We start from the raw sequence: 22,274 nt of genomic DNA on the forward strand, positions 1-22,274 counted from the left end.
AAGGATGACAATACCAAAACCATAACTCTCCTATAACATTGCAACATCCCTCTACCCCCCCCCCCCCAAATCCTTTTTGGGGCAGGACTTCTGAAATGTTGTGGTGTTGTAATTGTAGATTTAAATAGCTGAAATAAAATTTGCTATTTAAAAAAAATTATGACTATGAAATTGGCCTGTGAATTTGGTAGGGCCCTACCCATCGGGTAGGAGGGACAAAGACACTCAAGACCACAGGAATGGCCCAAGGAATTCAGGGTGCATTGTGCCATGCCCACCAACAATGGAACATGAATAGAAAAGCACCTGAAGCGACACCTAAGATTATCTGACCATCAGACAAGTTCAACTTCAGCAAAGCAACAATGAAGAGGGTAAAAACAATCACTATGGGGCCATAATAGTTGGTGTTATTTATTTGAAGGGGAAACAAAAATGGAAATCAACAGCATGACCTGCTTTCACTGAGGGCTCATCTAGACTACACTAATGTGTCAAAATGGGATATGCAAATTCCTGCAGATCATCTTCCGATCTCACTTTTGAAAGCAGAGCTTTCAAAAGTGAAAGTAGTCAAGGTGAAGATTTTTCGGCAGCCCCCCCCTTTCGAAAAGTCGCTTTTCGTCAAAAATTGAAGTTTATGTGGCTTTTCAAAGGGGGGGGGGGGGGGCCTGCCGGAAAAAATGCATCTAGACTACTTTCACTCTGCTTTCAAAAGTGAGATCAGCAGAAGATATGCAAATTCCCACTGAATTTGCATATCCCCTTTCGACACTTTAGCGTAATCTAGATGAGCCCTGACTGGTTATGAACAGAGCATGCCACTGCCTCCTCACAAATCTGTGGTAAATTAGGTTACCTAGGTTACACATTACCTAGGTTACACATTTGCACAAAGTTTCAAGGGCCAGAAAGTGCATCAAGTTCTGAAGAAAGCTAGCAAGTCATTGAAGTAGTTTCTTTATTTTTATTAGAAATGTATTTACAAGACTTTAAACATTTACATTGATTGCCCAAGTATCCTTGTTCCATTTACAAGCTTACAGTAATCCTAGGTTTTTCAAGATTAGAGCACAACCCTTTAAATAAAAAGAATTACAAAACGTATCAGCACAAATTAATCCAGACTACAGCACTAAAGTATAAGATAAACTCAATATATTTAGTTAAGTATACATGTTAAACTTGTTCCTCATCTCAAACAAGGTCAAAGGACTTTTCATAATTATTTTAAGCTCTGCAATAACTAAATTTTTTCCACAATGCAAAGTTTTTTTCAAGTTTCCAGTAAAGAAAGTTAGCAAATTCTGGCCACAGCTAGAATGCAGAACCTGCTACATTTGCATCGTACTGTTCAATGCTGTGCAGCACAGGTCAAGGGAAGGCTGTAAAAATAAATTTAAAAAAGACAAACAATCCAATAGTTTTTCCAAGAAAGTTCAGGGCTGGCTTGTTACTTTAGTTGCTAAAAATTTAACAGACGTCAGTTCAGCAGATAATTTTGGATGATTCTCAGATACCAACAGAAGGGCAACCTAAGTTATACCATAAGCTGAATTCCAAACAGCATTAGCCAGCTTCAGGAGAACCTATTTAACTACCCTTTCAGGAAGTTGCCCAGAGCCTGGGCAGACACACAAAAAAAATATCAAATATAAAGGTGGCATGGATTTATGCCAGCAGGAGGGAATTTTTTAAATTTTACATACATCATCCACAAATCACTGTTGTTCCATTAGAAAGACTAGCGCAAAAACTGCATCAGTCACTGGAAGGCTTTTGCAGGATGCCAAAATATTCTAGAGATTAAGAAAGCATGTGGTCCCAGTGATAAGATACATACATGACGTTTCTTTCAGCTGTTATGACGCGATGCAAAGCTTGATTCAACTATAGACAGGCGTGCCTCAAGTGCTTTCAGTATGGTTTCCGCCTGTTACATTGGAAAAAGTTTCCCAGAAATATGAATTTACAAGACAAAAAAAACCAACACCATAATGCTACCCCAGTGATTGCTATAAAACTAGTATGGACTGCAGGAGATACCATTACATTTCTGTTTTAATCTTTCCTCACCATCTTCACTGAAAGGAGTTCACATAATGTTTGGCGCTTCAGTTAATTCTGACTATTCTAGTAAATGCATTTTAACATCCCTAAACATGTAACCATTGAAAATTTCAGCAGTTACACAGCGGGGGCAGGTAGTGCATCTCCCATGTACACTCTTCCCCTCTGCTGCTGCCTCTGTATCAGAGGCAGCACCACAGGGAGGGAAGAGAGGGGCCTGCATGTAATACAGGCTCATTGGTTAAACACATATACTGTTACATTTTCACATCCCTAAATATGACAATTTATTGCAGCAATGTAGCCACCACAGAATTATCTGACACTTAGCTTAAAGTTTCACTATGTTTAACTTATGTAATACAAATTTAGCTTCTCTCAGAGGTTTCCTCCATCTGTTATCTTACTTACTGTCCTGGCTACATGATTATGAGTAATAGGAACCCAGATTATAGGCTCAAAGAGGGCATTTTCATAGCTATAAAAAACAATTTTAAACACCGGAAAAATATTTCAAGTTTGCTTATATCAGAGAGTGATTTAATGTTGAATTGCATTCTACCTTCCTTAGTGAATCAAAAATATATCAGAAATTATTTCACTTTATGGCTTCAAACCAAACTGGTCAAAAACGCAATAGTGAAAAGATTTGTCAAAATTGTATCTAGAGAAACTCTGAACTACTACACACAAAAAGCTATAGGTAACTCTAGAAAAGTGAAACATGACAATGATAAAAATTAGATCAGTTTGACTGAACTCCTAGGTGTTTAAATGGAATTATTATTGATATTATTGGGATTATTATTAAGTAGGATATTACTGATGGCTGTAAGTCTTCTTAAATTGTAATTACCTCTGAATTACTTAAAATGAAATCTTACCCTTTCCAGTGCTTCTTCTAAGCCAGCTCGACTTTCAAGAGTTAAAGGTTCATCATCAGTTATAGCTTGTTTTTCTGAGGATCCTAGGATGTAACTAGTCATAATGTGAAACAAGGAAATAATCAACTTAAAGGACCTGTTAGCAATAAAAATAGCTCTGACAGAAAGGGAAGTGCTGCAATGATCAAAACATTCATGCTATTAATGTGAGTAAAATACTGATTTTTTTTAATGAACAAAATCAAGTCATACTGGTTTATTTTAACTAACATTTCAATAACTAAATTATGACAACTTATGTTAGGGCACATTAAGTTGAGGCCTATCAAAGTAATACATAGTTGTGAAGTTTTAAAGACTATCAAAATCACTGAACTAATTGAAGTTATTGGACACATCTGGAAACAGTCTACTGAAGTGCTAACCATCTTTAACAGTAGCTTCTTTTGCAGGTATAGAGAATATTTTCCTCATTTTAGTTTCAGTCTAATTGAGTTCAATGACTGACTTTCAAAATTAAACTAATTGGGAGTTGAAAAAAAAAAAAAAAAAAAAAACAATGACACTGTTTTCCTCTTCCAATCTCTGAATAAAAGCTATTTGAGAGAATGAGATAGCCCTTCTATCTAGCCCTTCTATCTAACCTTTACATGACGGTTCTTTGAGATGTGTGGCATGTGTCCATTCCTACGTAGGTGTGTCCATGCCCACAGTACAGTTGCTGGAAATTTTTCCTCTACCAGTATCCACCATGTCAAATCTAGAGAACTCTGGTGCTGAGTGAATATGGAACCAGTATAAAGGAGCCTGCCGACCTTGTTCTTTTAGTTTCCTCTTGACAGCTACCTCCAAAGAGGTTACGGAGAGTGGATCTTGGAATGGACACGTGCAATATTTCTTGAAAAACAACTGTTATAGAAAGGTTAGTATTTTTTTCTCCTTCTGTGTCATTCCCACATAGGTAGCTCACAGGCAGTTGCATAGGAGGTGGGTTTGGAATTCAAGAACAGGCTGACTGCAAGATTGCCCAGCCAAAGACAAAAACATCTCTGGCCTGCTGAACTACCGCACAGTACATTGTTAAGAAGGACCAGAGAATATCAAAATTGGATGGTGTAATCCAGTTTTATTGTGTTGAGGATGCAGAAGTCAAACATGAGCTTAGTACAGGCATCCAAATAGTAAAGGCAATTGGAAAATAAGGAGGGGAGCTGAATCAGATGCAGGGGGATAGCAGTGCCAACATGGAACATGTGAAAACAAGTGTCTTCATTATCCTCAGTGTCCACGTCCAGGTTCAGTGGAGCCTGCTGTTGAGAACAGGAGGAGGAGATCTGCATCTAAACCCCTATTTTTCCTTCTATGTTGGTCCTGCCTAGAAAGCTGATAGAAGTAGCATAGCAGCCTGTCTATTGTGGCCCGTACTGCTTTCTGGACCGTGCCAGCAAGGTCAAGAATCCCTCAGATTGCAAGGTTGCTTTTGAGTCCTTTCGGGACAATGCAGCCTGCTATCCATTTGCTTCAAAAAAGAGCAATATTCCCTCAGATGGGAGGTCCTGATCTTTTGTTGCAACTTGTTAAGTAGTCCCAAGGAAGCAACCATGAACTCCTTTGCATTGTCACCACAGTTGCCATTGACCTGGCTGCAAAATTAGCAGCATAAGCCTCAGAATTCCCTTTCTTGATAAGGAAGGAGAACTCCTGCATGTAGTATTGTAAGAAAAGAGGGTTGGATTTAATCATGAACTCCCACATATTAAAATCATAGCAAACCAACCATTCTTGCTGGGTCATTATCTAGAGTCAAAGAATACATCTCCCATTCAAATGAACCAAGGAAACTGGCCCTCTTCGCCTTAAGCATAGAAGCACTTTATCTGGTGGCAGCCACAACAGGGATCCCAGAGGAGAGTGAGGGGGGAAAAAAACGCAATTCAGAACTTCAGCTGTACAAAATGCTTATGCTCTGTGCACTTTGCTGTCAGAGGGAGGCAGGCAGGGGTTTGACAGAGCCTTGATCAGTTTCATGATGGTATCCTACAGTGTGGCCTTACCTCTGAATGATCTCACTGGTGATAAGGTTCCATTAGACTACGTGCAACCTTCTTGACCACCTCTGCTTGGATACTCACATTTGAAGCTACCTGCTTTCACAAGGCCTATGAGGATTTGTCATCTTGCTGAGGGCTGGCCCTTGGTGTCACTAAGCGCCTTGTCTGGAAAAGCCACTAGGACAGACTGCAGAGTCTCTATAGTTTTCTCCGAATCTGCCAAGACCTACTGGACTTCCTCCTAAGGCTTGGTACCAGTCTCTCTGCATGATGCTGGGGATGGTCTCTCCACCTAAACCTCTTGCTCCACTCATCTGAAGTGGGTTTTGCTCATAATATATATTGTTATTAGTCTTTAAGGTGCTACAGGACCACTCTCTGAAAAATTTCTCTCCTAAACAGAGTACAAGTGCCTCAAGAGGTTGCCTCAAGAAAAGAAAAATCCTCCAGGGTTCCAAGAGGACCACTATATCGTTGGCAGGCCCCATGGATTCTAGCAACAGTGCTTGGGGGCTGTACAGACCTATGTGGGAATGGACATGTGCAAGCACTCAAAGAACTGCTAGTTCTACATTTGAAGGACATTGTGATTAGAACCAGTTCAATTAATTAACTTCACCCAATACTTTATTTACCTTCTTTATCTAAAGGAATTATATTCTGTGCATCTTTAACTAAATCTGAATTTTCACAGAAATAGTGCTTAAATCACAAGTAAAAGATTAACTATATAAATGTACTTTAAGCTATATGACTGGTTAACTGTAGATAGTATATCTCTCTGGTTAGCAAAAAGCACAAAATTTAGTATAAAGGCTACATTTAGTTGCACTTTTCACCATCTCATTGTCATTCTGCTTTTTCCTTGAGTTTAGATAGAACAAATTTTACTTAAGATGGATCTGAATCCATTTGCACTTAGTGAGCAATCACAATGGCATCTGTGTGCAGAGTCTTTCAAATGAGACTGGAAGTAGAGGCACCTTCTGGTTGCGTTGGGCAACTAGTGTAATTTTATACACTTGTGAGTTTTATTATATAAAAGAACACCCAAGAATATGTAAATATCAGATATTGGACAACATTATACATGGAATATTTTCACAACCTTAGTCCTGTGGTAAGGGAGACATTAACATGGGGTGGGCAATAGATGAGGGGCCATTCCAAAAATTTGGGAAGTGGTCAAGAGCTGCACTTTTCTATGTTAATCGAGGGAGTGTGGGATCTGGGATGGAGGTTGAGTGAAGGAGGGAGAGTGGAGTGAGGGACTGGAGTGTAGGAGGGGGTTCAGAAGGTTAGGATTGTGACCAGGGCAGAAAGTTGGGGGGAGGAAGGGGACAGGGTGCCAGGTGCAGGTTCTAACGAGGAGGCACTTACCCTAGGTGACTCCCAGCTAACAGCCTAGCAAGACTTGCATGAGATCCAAGTAGCCAGCGGCTTTAAGTAGGCATCTCTGCACTACACACCTCTCGGGGAAGGGGGAACTTCACACATTTCTAGCCAATTGGAGCTACAAGACTCTGCTGAGGTGCAGGCAGTGAATGAAGCCTCCATGCCCCCACATGGGGCCCTTGGTGCTGTGATGTACAAGCACCAACAGCTGGCCACTTTGAAAGGCACATGGGGGTATAGCAGGCACAGTGCCTATTCAAGGATCAAGACATTGGCGACAGCCCATATTTTGCCTGCTCCACAATACAGAATACTGTTCTTGAACAAAAGGAGATTAGAGGAGTAATCCATAACCTTTCCCAAATACCCTCCCACATACTCACCTTAATACAAGCTTAATAATAAATATCTGATTGCTAAAAGTGTTAAGTAATGAACCCAAACTACCTGGCATTTAATCTAAAAGGCAAAAATCAATTAGCATATTTGACAACTTGAATCATTTGGTCTCATCCTTACCTGTCAATTGAGTCAACACTGAAGCAAAATAAATCTCGCTTATAGTCAAGATGTTTTGGGGTGCATCTGTAGATGTTCCCAAGGGTCATTGAACAGCCAGAGCAGAACAAAGTTTCAATCATGCTATAAGCAAATATATAACCACTTGTTTAGAAAGATGATTTAAATTGATTCTAATTCATTCACTTCTAATCTTACTTCGAAGAGAGTATCCACTACCACTGTGTCAGTAAATCACATTAGGAAAAAAGAGTGAAATGTGGTTATGTAATGCAAAAAATTACACATATTCATGTATATCTGTTTCATTTCATTCTATGAATCAGTATAGTCATGTTAGTCTGCAACTGCAGCATAATGAAAAATGTTTCAAATATGGCAGCTATATCAACACCTGAACTTCAGGCTTTAAGCCAACAAGGCCAATGCATCAGCACACACACATTTTACCATGCATTTGACAAAGTGGTTTGCCCCAATAAATCAGTTAGCCTTTAAGGTGCCACAGGATTCCTCATTTGTTTTACTCATTCCAAATATATAACCCTTGAACCCTATGCATGATCTTAGCAAGGTAAATTACTCAGCTATACAGCAGAATACTTTAGCCTATACTAGATAAAATTGACTTCCAAACTAGTATTTGGATTGAAATTTTTGGTAACTCCCTCCCAAGCAGTAACTAAAAGATCCTTATCCTATTTGGGGTTTTATGATTATGAACTGAATAAGTTTTCTTCCATTTTCATTCACCATTTAAGATTTGTGCAGGAGACATTTGAAGTCACATAATAAAACCCTTCTGATTGGGAGCATCCTTTCAGTGGCATGACCAATAGCAGCACCCATGGTGCACCATTACCCGCTGTTTCAAAGCCAGACCTCAAGAAGGTTCAGTCTGTGGCTGGTATCCACTGTGCCTATTCAGGCTGCACCAACCCAAGGGATATGTGCGTACTGAGGCATTGGCCTTGTTTTGCTTAACGAATCAAGTGCTGACTAGGGATGTAACAGAATAACCATTTAAACAGTTAACTGATCACTCTGGTGTTATCGGTACGGGAACGGTTACATGCAGGTTCCTGCCCCACTCTTGGGGAGTCAGCTGCCATCCTGCACCATGGCCTCTGTATCAGGGCTTACACTGCAGGGTGGCAGCCAGCTCCTTAGGAGCAGGGAGCCAGTACATGTCAGGAGCCGGGAGCCAATGCAGGCTGCAGGTGCGTGGAGCTGCTTAGAAGGTTTTCACCCAGTTACCCGCTTTTTAACATCCCTAGTGTTGATATAGCTACGCCATGGGCAACGCCTCCTGCTTCTCCCGTCCCGCGGCCGCCGTGCCCCGGCTGCTCTCCCCTTCCAGCAGTGGCCGAGGCCAGCGGTAGGGGGCTGGGATACTTCGGGCACGCCCCGGTCGTCATTCAGCGGTGCCCGCGACCCTGGATGTCCCGGCTGCCAGGCCCCTCGGCCCTGCCCACTCACCATCCGCACTCGCCGGGCCGGCTGGAGAGCTTCTGCTCCTTCTCTACCGAAACGTTGGGGGAGGCGCCTGCAAGAGACAGGCGGGACCAACCGTCACTAACGGCCGCGGGCGGGCGGGGGGAGCGGAAGGAACGGGCTCGGAGCCGGCGGGGGCCGGCAGAGATTCGCTTCCCCCGCCAGCCTCGCGCGCGCGGGGACTCACTGCGCAGCAGGACGCAGCCGGTCTCCTCCTCGTTGGCCACCCAGCCCAGCGTGTCCCCCACGGGCCGCTTGCAGCCGGCGCACAGGAACACCATGGGCAGCTCCTCCGGCTCGTCGGGGGCCGCCGTGCCCCGGCTGCTCTCCGCCTCCAGCAGCGACAGCGACGCCTCCAGCGGCACGTATTGCGCGCCCGCCATCCCCCACCTTCAAACCGCCCGCCGCCCGGAAGCGGAAGCGGCGCGCACGAGCGGAGCGCAGAGGGGCAGGGACAAAGAGGAACCCCTGCCGGCGAAGCCCCGCCCCCTTCCCTTGTCTGAGCAGGGCGGGGACGGAGAAGAGCCCCGCCCCTTTCCGGCAGTGGTGGGGGCGGGGCTAAGTTCTCCTGGGTGCCGCGTGTCATATAGGGCCTGTGGCGCGTTTGCCCAGGTGACTGCGCCCCGCGCGCCCCTTGCGGCAGTGGCCCGGCCCGGCCCTGCACTGGCGGGTGGGAGGCGAGGCGAGGGGAGGGGAGGCTGCTGTTGCCCTGCCAGCCTGTTTTCCAGTCTAGGCTGATTTCTGGAACCAGTTTACGGAGACTGTGCCCCACCTGCGCTAGGGCAATCCTGCCACTTCAAGAGCCAAAGAGATCTATCGCCCAGCTGACCATGCCGCGCATGGCCACCCCGCCAGATTGGGCAGGAAAGTGATAGAAATGTAGCCGTGTTAGTCTGGGGTAGTTGAAGCAAAATGCAGGACAATGTAGCACTTTAAAGACTAACAAGATGGTTTATTAGATGATGAGCTTTCGTGGGCCAGACCCACTTCCTCAGATCAAATAGTGGAAGAAAGTAGTCACAACCATATATACCAAAGGATACAATTAAATTGTATCCTTTGGTATATATGGTTGTGACTCTTTCTTCCACTATTTGATCTGAGGAAGTGGGTCTGGCCCACGAAAGCTCATCATCTAATAAACCATCTTGTTAGTCTTTAAAGTGCTACATTGTCCTGCATTGGGCAGGAAGACATTCATCATCATCATCAACAACCACCATGGGCTCAACGCCCGTTGGTGTCTGATGCCTCCACTACCGAGTCACTTAGTTTCTGTAGACTAGCTCCCCACCCATTCTCTGTGCAGTCTGCCTCTCCAATCTGGACTGTCTGTTATGCCGAATACCAGGGTCTTAACTTTTCACTCATTGTTCATTCTGCAGATATGCCCAAATAGCTGTAACTTCCATTGTATAACCTTCTGCAGTAGGTTTTTTTTTTTTGGCTGTATCTAATTCCTCGTTGGTGACCTTCTGCATCCATCATATTCTCAGTATCTTTCTATAACTCCTCTTGAACGCCAATATCCTTCTCTTCGAATCTTTCATTATCACCCATGTCTCACATCCGTAAACATGCTGCTAAATACACACATTTTCAAGATGCTCAATTCCATTCCTAAGCTAATCGCTTTACTTTTCCAGATCTTATCCATCAACTTCAAACTCGCTCTTGCTTTCGCTACTCTAGTGACTATTTCCTTCTTACAGTCTAGATCATATGTAATATTGCTCCCCAAATATTTGAACTTCTCTACATTCTCTAGTTTGATCCCATCTACACTGATCTTCCTTCCTATTTCTTTATCTCCAAATACCATTGTCTTTGTTTTATCAATATTCATAATCAGTCCATACTGCTTCCCTTCCTCATTTAGCACTTGCACTGTTCTCACTAGTTTCTCTTCATCTTCCTCGATAACTATAACATCCGTGAACCTCAAATTGTTAATTCTCATCCCGTGCACCAATATCCCTTCTACCTCTTTCTTGATCTTGTCCATCACTCTCTCTAGGTGCGTGATGAAGATACTCAGCGATATCAGATCTCCTTGTCTCATATTTCTACTCATTCTAAACCAACTTCCCAACTCTCCAGTGCGCTTTTCCAATGCGCTTTTTGCAGTGTGGAGGAGCTTTTGCGCAAGAAGCCTGCGGTCTAGACGTAACATCACTGGGCAAAACACATAGGCAATGTTTATTCTATTAGCTATGATATGTAGCTGTAGTACTGTAGTGCAGATCTTTCCTACATCAATTTCCCTCCTTAGATGTGTTATCAACCTCAATGGAAGAGTTTTTCCACTGATATACATCAAGGCTTATGTTGACCAAAATGCAGTGATCAGAATATGAATTTTTCATAGTCCTGAGTGATGTAGCGAAGTTGATCTACGTTTATACCAGGCCTTAGACCAAGAGTGGGCAATAATTTTTGATGGGGGGCAGGCACTCCCAAGAATTTGGTAAATAGTCAAGAGATGTACTCTTCCATGATATTAATGGAGGAGGTGTGGGATTGGGCATGGAGGTTATGTGTAGATGGGAGTTTGGGGCAAGGGAATGAAGTGCAGGAGGGGAATGGGATCTGAGAGGGAATTTAGGTCCAGGGGATTGTGACCTGGGGCGGGGTACTGGGGCGCAGTGTCCAGAAGGAGATATGGGTGCAGGAGAGGATTCTGACCTGAAGGAGAGGTTTTGGAGGGGGGGTGCAGGTTCTGGGAGGGAAATGTGACCTGGAGCAGGAGTGCAAGAGAGCGAGCAGGGATTTGGATTGTGAAAGGGATAGGGAATTGGGGTTGCTAGCTCTGGGAGGGAGTTGTGACCTGGAGATGGGGTGCAGGAGGTAGTACAGGGTCTGGGAGGGCGTTATCACCTGGGGCAGGGATGCAGGAGGTGTGCAGGGATTTGGGTTGTGACTAGGAGCAGAGGATTTGGGTGGAGGGGCTGGGATGGAGTATGGGTGCAGGAGTGGGAGTGCAAGTGTTTGGATTACATGGCGTAGGGTGAAGGAAGGGGGCATAGGATTGGGGGGAGGCAGGGCTGGAGTGCTGACACAGGCTCTAGCCAGGAGGTGTGTACGTGGGTGGGCTCCCGGCCAGCCTTCCAAGCTCCTGCACGCCGCTCAGAGCCATGTGTATTGCTCTGAACACTGCAAGCCCAGGGGAGTAGTACTTCACATGTAGCCTGTCCTGCAAACAGCTCCCATTGACCAGAAACATGGCAGCTATGAGATTGTGCTGGAGAAGGGGGCAGTGCATGAAACCTCTGCCTGTGCTCACAGCATTCTGAGAAACACACAGGGCAGTTTGTCGGAGCAGGGCAGGCAGGGTTGAGGCTCCTGCTGGCCCGCAGGCCAGATCCAGCCTGCAGGCTGTATTTTGCCTGCCCCTGCCTTAAACCCTGTCTTTTTGAGCACTAAGCACTAAGGTCTCCTCCAGCAAAGCTCACAGCAGGGCCACAGCCAGTTGCAGAAGGTACGGACACTGAGGTCAGCTCTGAGAAGACTCAGCTTATGGGACTTACTATGGTACCCAGTTGTCCATTCCCCTTTGCATATAAACCCAAAGTTATATGACATTTCCCTCCTTCCTTAATGTGAAAGAAGGTATATCAGCCTCTCCCATTCCCCCCTAGAAATTACATAAATTGGGTTACATTCATTATAACAAAAATATGTTTATTAACTAAGAAGACATGTATTTTAAGCAGTTAAAGAAGTGGCAAACAGAACAAAGCAATTACTAAAAATATAATGCAAAATGCATAATCTAAACTAGATTTACTACAGATTTGGTTACGGATAATAATTTCTCACCCAAAATAGTTTTTCAGGTAAAGTCTTTCAGTCAGAGGTGTTCTTTCTGGCCTGTGGCCAGCAATTCTCTCCTCCCCCCCACTCTCTTACACTTTTATTTCCAGATTTCCAGGTTTCTCTTTGGGGTGGGGAGGCAGAAGTAAAACAAGCTGAAGACAATCACTGTTTTCTTTTTTTCCTTACATAAAATTTCCATAAGTCAGGGAAACCTTTGATTCTCCCACCTCCTTTTGGAACAGTTCATAAGAACAAGGAGTTGGTTAGTGTCAGGTGAAGCATTATAGACTCTCTTCCCAGGAAGGCCAAGCCTTTTTACTTTCCAGTGTAGTAGCTGATGAGCCATCAAGTCCATTGTAGCCCCTGATGTGGCAATAGTGGGAATGACCCAGAGCAGCAAATATGAAGTCTAGATACACAGGTCAATATTCTTAACTTCATCTACAAAAATAATACCTGCATACATATGGGATAATCATATTCAGTAAATCATAACCCTTCCAGTGATATCTTACATGAACCATCTTGCATAAAGCATATTTCAGTTCTCATTCTTATAATAAACATTTTCTTAACACATATGGAATGTCATCTCACAATATGTGTCATAGAGTCATTAATTTTTAGCAGAGCTTTTTTCAGTAGGTCAAGAATATCTCTTTCATGCCAAGGGCTTCATTGTTGCTAGTTACTCACTGGGCCTATCAGTTTGGCTTTTGTCCATTCTGTTACTGTTTACTTGGCACTCACGTTAATACAAAGCAGGGTGGGAATTGATAGTATATAATTACCCACCAGCTAGAGAGGATTACATTTGGTGTCTGTCATAGCCTGACTGTCATTTCTGCTAAAAGGTTCTGGTATCTAATCAGTCCTTGGGTTTCAGGATATGAAGACTTCCAGAATGATTTACACAGGCATCAATTATGCAATCTTTATATGAGAACACTGAAGTGTGGTGGAAAATAAAAGATAATTAGAGTGGAGCTCTGAGCTGATTCAAATGCACAATTGAAATGGCTATCAGAACAAACTCATCTGAGTATTATTTGTCTTATGAATATTACTGGGACTATTTGGATCCAGTACCTATAGATGAAAGGAAGTTGAAGGCTAATAAATGTAAGTATCGCATAGTAAGTAGCAGTTGCTGATTTAGTATGTGAAGAGTTTGATAAATAAAATAGGTTGAATAATCTCCCTTAATATCTTCACTGTTGTGTGGCATTCTGTAACATAATGCTATTTACTGGGCTATAGATATGTAATTTGTACAGATGAGCATCTTGAGTTTTTCAACTCAGCACTAATTGGGTTCTATTGTAGGTTAATACTAATACTGCAATATTATTTCATTTACTCTACAATATATACATTTGAGAGAGATTTGTATATTAACCCAGATAACTGGAAAGATAGTAAATTGTTAAAAACAAATCTATGTAAAAGCCTATTTTAAAATGTTTATCAGTAGATTGGTGTATTCCTGTTTGCATGATAGAATAGCAAAATAGCCTTTTGTTACACTATATAGTTTTTTTTGTCAGTAATGGTTGTTTTTTCATGGAATACCATCCTTGCATTAAAACTGGTGTAAGTTTCTGGAGAAGTTAAATTTTGATTAGCCAGGAACAAGAAGCTGAACACACATACTTTTTAATTTCTTTTATCTCTTGTTCATATCTAATCATATTGATGTTTATTGCAGTTACAAAAATGATGCACTATAAAGGTCATCACTGGGTGCTATGAAAACTTATGACCAAAATGGTTGTATGAATCATAGTATGGCCATGATAGTACATTCCTTTACCCTTTGGTATTTTGATATTTTTAGTTGATGAACAAATAAAATGTAATTCTCTTTATCCAATTGTATTAACTCTGTTTGGAGAAAGGTATTTATTATACTCAAAATAGAAACTCTAATGTAATCTTAAATTATTATTTGACATGATAGACCAAGTTCATTCCTAGTGTAACTCCCTAGCTTTATTCAGTGGAAGTCAAAGGATAAATTCACCAGGATGAATTTAAAACTAACATGTATTGGATAGGTAGAATCTATGGAAAATGACAATGGACAAAAATATATTACTGGTTCCTGTTAATTTACAGTTACCAAAGACATTTTGAAATATAAAAGTACAATCTTTAAGGTTAATACAACTTTTCACATTATCATCAATGATCTTGTCTACAAGGAATAAATGATAGTCTTGAAAGACTTTTGCTTATACGTGTAACAACAATACAAGAAACATTCTTTGTAGTGCAAATGATAATATTAAAACTGTAAAATTTAAAAAGCCCTGGGCTTGTCCTCCAGCTGGGAAGGGCTGTGACATAGGAGGATTTTACATCAGTTTCAGCCTATTCTGATTTTAGTGGCTGCTGCTGGGGACTGAATCACCTTGGCACATTAAAATACCTAGCCCCTTCCCCAGTAAGCCTTTAAAATGGCAGGGCAGAGGGAGAGGCTCCTGAATTGGAAGAGAGTGTTCACACTCCAAGCAAGCCTCAAGGGCTTGAAATGAAGAAGAACAGTGCATTGCGTCTAGCAGTTTGCATTCATAAATCCAACACAAACCAAAACTGAAGGGAAAAAAGGGATTGTCCAGCTTCAGTAAGTAAGAATGTTAGTCATGGAACTAGCTACTTACATATGTTTCAGGAATATCTGGGCACGTCTAGATTACTTTTTTTTTCGAAAGGAGATATGGAAATGTGGTGCTAATTTGCATATCATCTTCCACTTGCATTTTCGAAAGCGGGTCTTTCGAAAGTGAAAGTAGTCTGGATGCAGTTTTTTCGGGAAAAAAACCCTTTTTAAAAAAAACGCTCTTCCTAAAAAAAGGTTTACGTGGTTTTTCAAAAAAGGGTTTGTTTGTTTTTCTGAAAAAACGCATCCAGACTACTTTCACTTTCAAAAGACCCGCCTTCAAAAGTGCGATGGAAGATATGCAAATTAGCTCTAAATTTGCATATCTCATTTTGGAAAAAAGCCTTAGTCTAGATGTGCCCTTAGTCTGCTTTAGCAAAAACAACAAGGAGTCTAGTGGCACCTTAAAGGCCAACAAAACTTTGGGAGCCCACTTAGATGCATGAAAAACTGGCATATACAATGGTGTTCTGTGAGTCTGTGGTAGAAACTGAGTTGTGTAATCTGCAAATGGATAAAAGTCTCACACCCCTCGTAAGTGGAATATATTGCTTCCCCAAATATATATGTAATGCTGGTCATCTTAATGAACAGAGTCAATGGCTAGAATTAGGATTACTTTATTTCTACAGATATGCCACATAGTGGTTTGCTATGAGACTTTGGATAGTCACTTGATTAAGTTGTGCCTCAATTTCCCCATCTTGAATAGAGAGAATAATACCATTCAGTGGTGGTGTGCAGTTTAGCTAATTCAATGATTTAAAATGTTTTGAGATAATCAGTTTTATCTACATATTTTTATCTGATACTGTGTCATTGATACTGCATTCTTCTTTCTTCTTTTTTAACAGATTCAATTGTCATCGCCTTTTGGGTTGGACTTGCTGCATTTGTATTGTTTCTGTTCCTTATATTGCTCTATATGTCTCGATCTGGTTCAACACCAGTCAAGTAAGTAAGACTGTTGTGCTGCAGATGAGGTACAAACAACCTGATATGTTTAAGTCACATTATAATTGGCAAGTTACACCTGTTCACCGTTTTACGCTTCTGTTCCACTTCCATGGTGCCCTCTCAGATCTCCAGCTGTCAGTTGTCTCTGAACAGGCACCTTGGTCCCATTTCTTTCAGCCTGGGATTTAAAGTCTGTAGAACCCCCTGACACATTGTCTGATACCCCCAGCAAGTCAGTTTACCTGAAGACCAGAACCTGGTCTGTGCTTTGTGTATGAGGACAAAATCTAACAGCTAGAAGCTGAAGCTAGACATGCAAGCTGGCAGTGGTGCATATAGTTTTAAGTGAGGATAATTAATCACTGGAAGAACAACTTACCAAGGAATATGGTAAATTCTACATCAGTTGTTCTAATTTACCCACAAGTAATTGGGGGAAATCTTATGGACTATTTTATGCAGAAGATCAAACTAGGTAGTCAAATTAGTCCTCTTTGGCTTTAAATGTATGAATGGGCTAAATTATCAGATGGTTTAAACCACTACAGCTGCCCTGAAATCCATGGAACTCTGTTAATTCAGTGGTTTAAGTACTGGCCCAATTTACTTTGCTTTGTTTTCCACATCCTGTCCTGAAAAATGCTCCATTTCCTTTACTTCAGTATTCCTCCCTAACCTCAAAGCCTACAGCTACTGTCCTTCAGGCTGAGCAGGCCTGGATAGAACTTCCTCATGACGTAAAGATAGTCCAGAGGGATAGCTGTGTTAGTCTGTAACTTAAACAAACAAAAAATTAGTAGTCCTATGGCACCTTAGAGGCTAACAAATATATATATATATATGTGTGTGTGTGTGTGTGTGTGTGTGTGTGTGTGTGTGTGTGTGTCAGGAGTTTTCGTGGGCAAATCCACTTCTTCGGATGAGTAGAGTGGAGAAAAAATGGGAGGAACCTCCCAATGTATAACAGAAAAAAGAACGATTTTTTTCAATGGGACTGCTAGAAGACCAAAGTACTGCTCGGTGTAAGAGAGGCAATCTCTTTTAACTGGTTAAAAGACAGGAAACAAAGGGTAGGAATAAATGGTAAGTTTTCAGAATGGAGAGAAGTAACTAGTGGTATCCTCCATGTGTCTTTTCTTGAACCAATCCTATTCAACCTATTTATAAATGATCTCGAGAAAGGAGTTAACAGTGAGGTGGCAAAATTTGCAGATGATACTAAACTGCTCAAAACAGTTAAGATCAAAGTAGACCAAAAACAGTTAAGACCTAAGAGCTTCAAAAAAGATCTCACGAAATTAAGTGATTGGGCAACAAAATGGCAAATGAACTTTAATGTTGATAAATATTAAAGCAATGCACATTGGAAAAATAATCCCAACTATAAATACAATATGATGGGGACCAATTTAGCTATAACTGCTCAAGAGAGAGATCTTGTAGTCATTGTAAATAGTTCTCTGAAAACATCCACTCAGTATGCAGCGGCAGTCAGAATGTTAGGAATCGTTAAAAAAGGGGATAAAGAATAAGACAGAGAACATCTTATTGCCTTCATATAAAACCATGGTACGCCCACATCTTGAATACTGCGTACAGATGTGGTCTCCTCATCTCAGAAAAGTTATATTGGCATTGGAAAAGGTTCAGAAAAGGATAACAAAATGATCAGAGGTTTGGAATGGGTCCCATATGAAGAGAGATTAAAAAGACTGGGACATTTCAGCTTAGAAAAGAGGAGACTAAGGGAGGATATGATAGAGGTCTATAAAATCATGACCGGTGTGGAAAAAGTAAATAAGGAAAAGTTATTTAATTGTTCCCATAACATAAGAACTATGAGTCACCAAATGAAATTAAAAGGTAGCAGGTTTTAAACAAAAAAAAGGAAGTTTTTCTTCATGCAGCGCATAGTCAACCTGTGGAACTCCTTGCCAGAGGAGGTTGTGAAGACCAGGACTTTTATAGGGTTTTAAAAAGAACTAAATACATTTATGAAGGTTAGGTCCATCAATGGCTATTAGACAAGATGGGTAGGAATAGTGTCCCAAGCCTCTGTTTGTCAGATGCTGAAATGGATGGCAGGAGATGGATCACGTGATGATTCCCTGTTCTGTTCACTGCCTCCGGGGTATCTGGCATTGGCCACTGTTGGAAGACAGGTATTGGGCTAGATGGATCTTTGGTCTGACCCATTATGGCTGTTCTTATGTTCTTAATCATGTTCTGAGTTACTGAGTGAAACAGCTGAGCACAATTGATTGTCTCATAAGTCTATATGACAAAGTAGGGTACATTGAGGGAGAGATCACAAATTGGCTCATGTTAGCATTATGCAGTTCATCATTTATGTAAAACTAGATTTGGCAAAGGAGGGATCAACTCTTCAGGAGAAGTAGGTGGACTAGGTGATCTAGCCTTTCATTTTTATAACCTCTGTGACTGTTACATAGACTTATCAGAAAACGTGTTTTGCAGTCTCCTGAAGTAACACTTAAGCAGCACTATGGAATACAACATGAATGTTCTTTTTTACAACAACCTAATGATATAAATCATTCTAGTGACAAAGCCTGACTAAAAGAAAGCAATGCCCATTCACACATAGCACTGCTTTGTTCACAGACCTAGTATTACAGGAGATTTTGAACTTTGCCTAAGTAAGGTTTTTATTTGATGCAGTCCACATTTAGTTTACTTTGCTTGCTGCTGATTTCTTTGGGCAAACAACCTTGTACAAACATGGATGAATTTGGAAGGCTGGGCCCACTGCTTTTCGTAAGCTGATTAGGAGGCAAAAAGTTCAGACCAGCAATTAGGCAGAGACAAACAATAATATAATATAGTAGTAAAAGGGAGTAATAATACAGTCAGAATATCAGCACCGGAAGGTCTCTGGCACATTAACAAAAGGCAACGACAACACAAAAAGGCAGCTTTCCCAAAGAAACCACAAAGCAGGAGATAAGTTAATTTCCAAATAACACAATAATACAAGAAACACATGGAAATCAACATAAAATTACATGGTTACAGAGGCACTTTCCCTTTAATTTACTGTGCCTTAAGAACTGGCAGGAGAAAATTGTGTACAAGTAATAGTCTCTCATGAAAGGGAGATTCCTCTTGGTAACAGAGTACTTGCAAGACTTGCTCAGAAAAGGCTAAACATTAGGAGAGCTTTTATATGGTGCTATTGCGAAAGAACATGGAGGATATGTATTGTGCGGTATTACAATATTGTAATAGTGTAAATATTGCCATATTATCTGTAGTGTTGGATATATTTGATATAACCTACTGAAAGTGCTATGGTAACAGCATTCCAGGGCATTTTGTACAAACCACAAGTGTTGATAACTGAAAGGAACAGTAGGTAATGGATTGTTTATTTAGCATTATACATTCATCTTGAATATTGCTTTTCTAGATGTTAGAAAATACCTTAAGAAATGTTAGGAACAAGGCAGTCTATACAGCCCACCACATCTCTTTTTTGATTTACCTGCTACCTGGTTTCCTGCTGTTTCAATTCTTTTCTTATCCAGAAGTAAAACTAAGGTGGGTCTTTTGAACCCATTCTTACTGTTTGTTTCAATGACCTACCCCAAATAATATATTGTTCTCTTTATGAATTATCTCATTTATTATTCTGTACATGAAGTTGTTTTGCCCAAGCTCTCTATTTAATCCTAGTTTCCTAATATTAATAAGATGTTCACTGTAATCCTTTTCCCTTAAGAAAACTAAAAGTTTTAGTTGGTTTCTGAAGTAGTGAGTAGCAACTTTTTTAGAGCTCTTAAGTGTATTTCCCTTTCAGAAAGCTAATGGAAAATATTTATATTTAACACAGATCATCAGGGAGAGATTTCAGATCCATTTTAGACAAGCATTCAGAAAGCATGTAATGATACTTTTATTCCTTTTGTATTTCCTGCCTACCGGTCCCAAGCTCTAACCAAGAGATGAAACCACCTCAGAATGAATCTACCATTCTGCAACTTGCAACCAGCTAGCCATATACATACTGTACTCATTTCCACATGCACTGAATGACACTGCTCCCTATCACCTCTTTGACCACCGTGTGGGAAACCTAATTTCATCCCTTGACTGTTTGCAGTCAGTCATTGGTTAGGATTTTTTTTTACACACCATACCTCCCTCAGAGGAGTCTTGGGCAATGCAGTATGGTCTAGGCTTGAAGGAAAGTCACTTTACAGGTGTCTGATATGTGAGGGAGCCTGGCTGTGCCCTGCAACTAAACCCTCTAAAGGGGATCCACTCGCCGGAGCTGGAACCATGGCATTCCACTCACTGAGGTTAGCACAGCCTCACTGTGCTCCGGCTCCAGCTGGAGCAAAGGGGAGCAGCTGCCAGCCACCACGTGGCCTGGCCAGAACCCACCAGGCCACCACCACCACCACCAGCCTTCGATTGCAATAGGAACATGAGCGGTGGTGAGTGCTGCTGCACGGCTCTGCAAATGAGGTGGGTGGGCTTAAAATTTCTTGTGCACAGCTGCGCAGGCGTGCAGCTTAGAGGGAACCCTGCTTCTATTCAGCCAACCCTCACCACCACCCAGAGCACATTGCCCAGGGCTCTAGCTCCATTTAAAGGTCTCAGGGCTCCTTTTGAATTGCTGGGCCCCAGAGCAGTTGCCCTCTTCTCTCCCCTCTCTTCCACTCCTGACCCCATCAGCAGATCTGCTTACTGTCCAGTAATTAATTCATCTTTAACCATCTTAATGAGGTCCAAAACAGTTACTTCCTGTTGGATGCAATCCCTTTGTGTTAGAAAAATATAATCTATAATTTTTAGAAACTCTAATTCTGTTTATGAGAGATCTGCAGCATGCCTCCTCAGTTAAATTCCTCGATAACAATACTTTGTCTTTCCATATATTACAGACAGGTGCCTGCAGGTAACAGGATAGAACATCTGGAAGGAGGAAGCTCCAATGCTGAGCGGCTGCATTGTCATGATCTCAGCAGTCCGGACTCAGACTTGATCTCTACTGAAATACGCCATTCCCTTTCAGATAAAATTGGCATTCATGGAAGTATCTCTGCTTGAGTTAGAACAGTCTGGAAATGGATTCCTCAAAAGCCAGTCTTAGTAATTCTGGCAGAGACAAGACACAAGAATCTCCTTGTAACCTGCTAACAACTGTGTAAAATTAAATTGAATTAGCCCTGAGAGTGAGAACAAAAATAATTAAAAAAATTAAGGCTAAAATATTCAAACCTAGCTGCCTAATGATCAAAGCTTCTCAAGCCATTCTCAAGCCTAGACTTGCTGATTATCAGAGGTGCTGAATAATCCTAGATCTTGCAAATGTTTACCATTGTATAATTACTCATCTAATAAAAGTAAGAATAACTTAAAAATAACCAGGGACAGATTCTGTTCTCAGTTACATGGGAGCTGTACATTGAGCAACTTTTCTGTTGTGTGAAGCCTGATTTGTCTTGTATACCCAAAGTTTCATGTCACAAACTATTTGCTTACAACATCAGACATAAAAATTCAAGTGTCACAACACTCCATTACTGAAAAATTGCTGAGTTTCTCATTTTTACCATACAATTATAAAATAAATCAATTGGAATATAAATATTGTACTCACTTTTTTCAGTGTATAGAGTAGTACAATATAAACAAATCGTATGAAATGTCAGTTTGTATTGACTTCACTAGTTCTTTTCATGAAGCCTGTAGTAAAATGAGGCAAATATGTAGATGAGTTGCTTACCCCCTGGTAAATATCTGTATACCCCTCATTGAGAGCCATTGCTACCAAAAATCTGGTATAGATTCAACCCTGCAAAACATTATGTATTGTGCTTACCTTTTATGCACTAGATATTGTCTTCAGTTGGACTGTTCATGTTCATGGAGACAAAAATAAAATGTGTAAATCTTTGCAGGCTCAGGATCATAGCTTTTTGTTTTTAATTGGAAAAGAACCCTTTGATTGTATTGGAAAAATTAAAATAAGATTTAAATATTTTTCCTGCAGTACTTATTCCTAATAAGCTCCATCACAACCTTAGTTTTGATCAATCTTATTTCCTTAGGTGCTTGTCCTCAGCTCATCTTCTTGTTGTTGAGCTCACCTTAGCACATTGCAGTATTTTTTTGGCCACTTGTTTGAGCATTGTCAATTTAAAAGCCTTGTGACTGCAGAGCGGAAACTTGCACCAGGCTCCACCAGCTTCAAACTGAGCTCTGCTTGAAAGTACAGCAGAATGTGTTTTATTTACTTGGTTTAATATTGAAAAAATAGCTGGTTACTTTAAAATAAAGTTTGCCTATTTTGTTTAGCCAAATGCTCAAAAGCAGCATTTGTTTTGACAAACAAACTGAAGTGCATTTGTAAATAAAACTGGCAAAATGACACTATTCAGGATCTAGTAGCCATGG

At 41.1% G+C, this 22,274-nt stretch overlaps 2 protein-coding genes across 3 annotated transcripts; one reads left to right on the top strand and one right to left on the bottom strand.

Moving 5' to 3' along the window:
• Positions 1-953: 953 nt before the first annotated feature.
• Positions 954-8,889, bottom strand: MIS18A (MIS18 kinetochore protein A). Of its 2 annotated transcripts, XM_075910730.2 has the most exons (6): positions 8,601-8,889; positions 8,399-8,465; positions 6,920-7,042; positions 2,955-3,048; positions 1,844-1,933; positions 954-1,079 (listed from the first exon to the last, which is right to left on the bottom strand). In XM_075910730.2, the coding sequence occupies exons 1-5, from the start codon at positions 8,794-8,796 to the stop codon at positions 1,856-1,858; spliced, it is 558 nt and encodes a 185-aa protein (XP_075766845.2). In that variant the 5' UTR covers positions 8,797-8,889; the 3' UTR covers positions 954-1,079; positions 1,844-1,855. The 2 variants fall into 2 exon arrangements, with proteins under 2 accessions (XP_075766845.2, XP_075766837.2); XM_075910722.2 differs by having other exon boundaries at positions 954-1,933; positions 8,601-8,886.
• A 2,576-nt stretch (positions 8,890-11,465) lies between these two features.
• Positions 11,466-21,859, top strand: MRAP (melanocortin 2 receptor accessory protein). Its single transcript, XM_006126058.5, has 3 exons — positions 11,466-13,351; positions 15,746-15,845; positions 20,759-21,859. Exons 1-3 carry the CDS (start codon positions 13,246-13,248, stop codon positions 20,922-20,924), a joined length of 372 nt encoding a protein of 123 aa, XP_006126120.2. The 5' UTR covers positions 11,466-13,245; the 3' UTR covers positions 20,925-21,859.
• The last annotated feature ends 415 nt before the right edge of the window (positions 21,860-22,274 follow it).

The sequence above is a fragment of the Pelodiscus sinensis genome, chromosome 1 (assembly GCF_052426305.1).
Source record: "Pelodiscus sinensis isolate ZL-2025 chromosome 1, ASM5242630v1, whole genome shotgun sequence".
In the NCBI taxonomy this organism is placed as follows: domain Eukaryota; kingdom Metazoa; phylum Chordata; order Testudines; family Trionychidae; genus Pelodiscus; species Pelodiscus sinensis.

Bases quoted from the DNA above. Each gene is read 5' to 3' on its own strand.
- MRAP (XM_006126058.5), top strand. From the start codon at position 13,246: ATGGCTATCAGAACAAACTCATCTGAGTATTATTTGTCTTATGAATAT. The intron at 13,352-15,745 runs GTAAGTATCGCA...CTTTTTTAACAG, and splicing joins GAAGTTGAAGGCTAATAAAT to ATTCAATTGTCATCGCCTTT. The intron at 15,846-20,758 runs GTAAGTAAGACT...CATATATTACAG, and splicing joins TCTGGTTCAACACCAGTCAA to ACAGGTGCCTGCAGGTAACA.
- MIS18A (XM_075910730.2), bottom strand. From the start codon at position 8,796: ATGGCGGGCGCGCAATACGTGCCGCTGGAGGCGTCGCTGTCGCTGCTG. The intron at 3,049-6,919 runs GTAAGGATGAGA...CATTATGACTAG, and splicing joins AGTGTTGACTCAATTGACAG to TTACATCCTAGGATCCTCAG. The intron at 1,934-2,954 runs GTAAGATTTCAT...CCAATGTAACAG, and splicing joins TAGAAGAAGCACTGGAAAGG to GCGGAAACCATACTGAAAGC.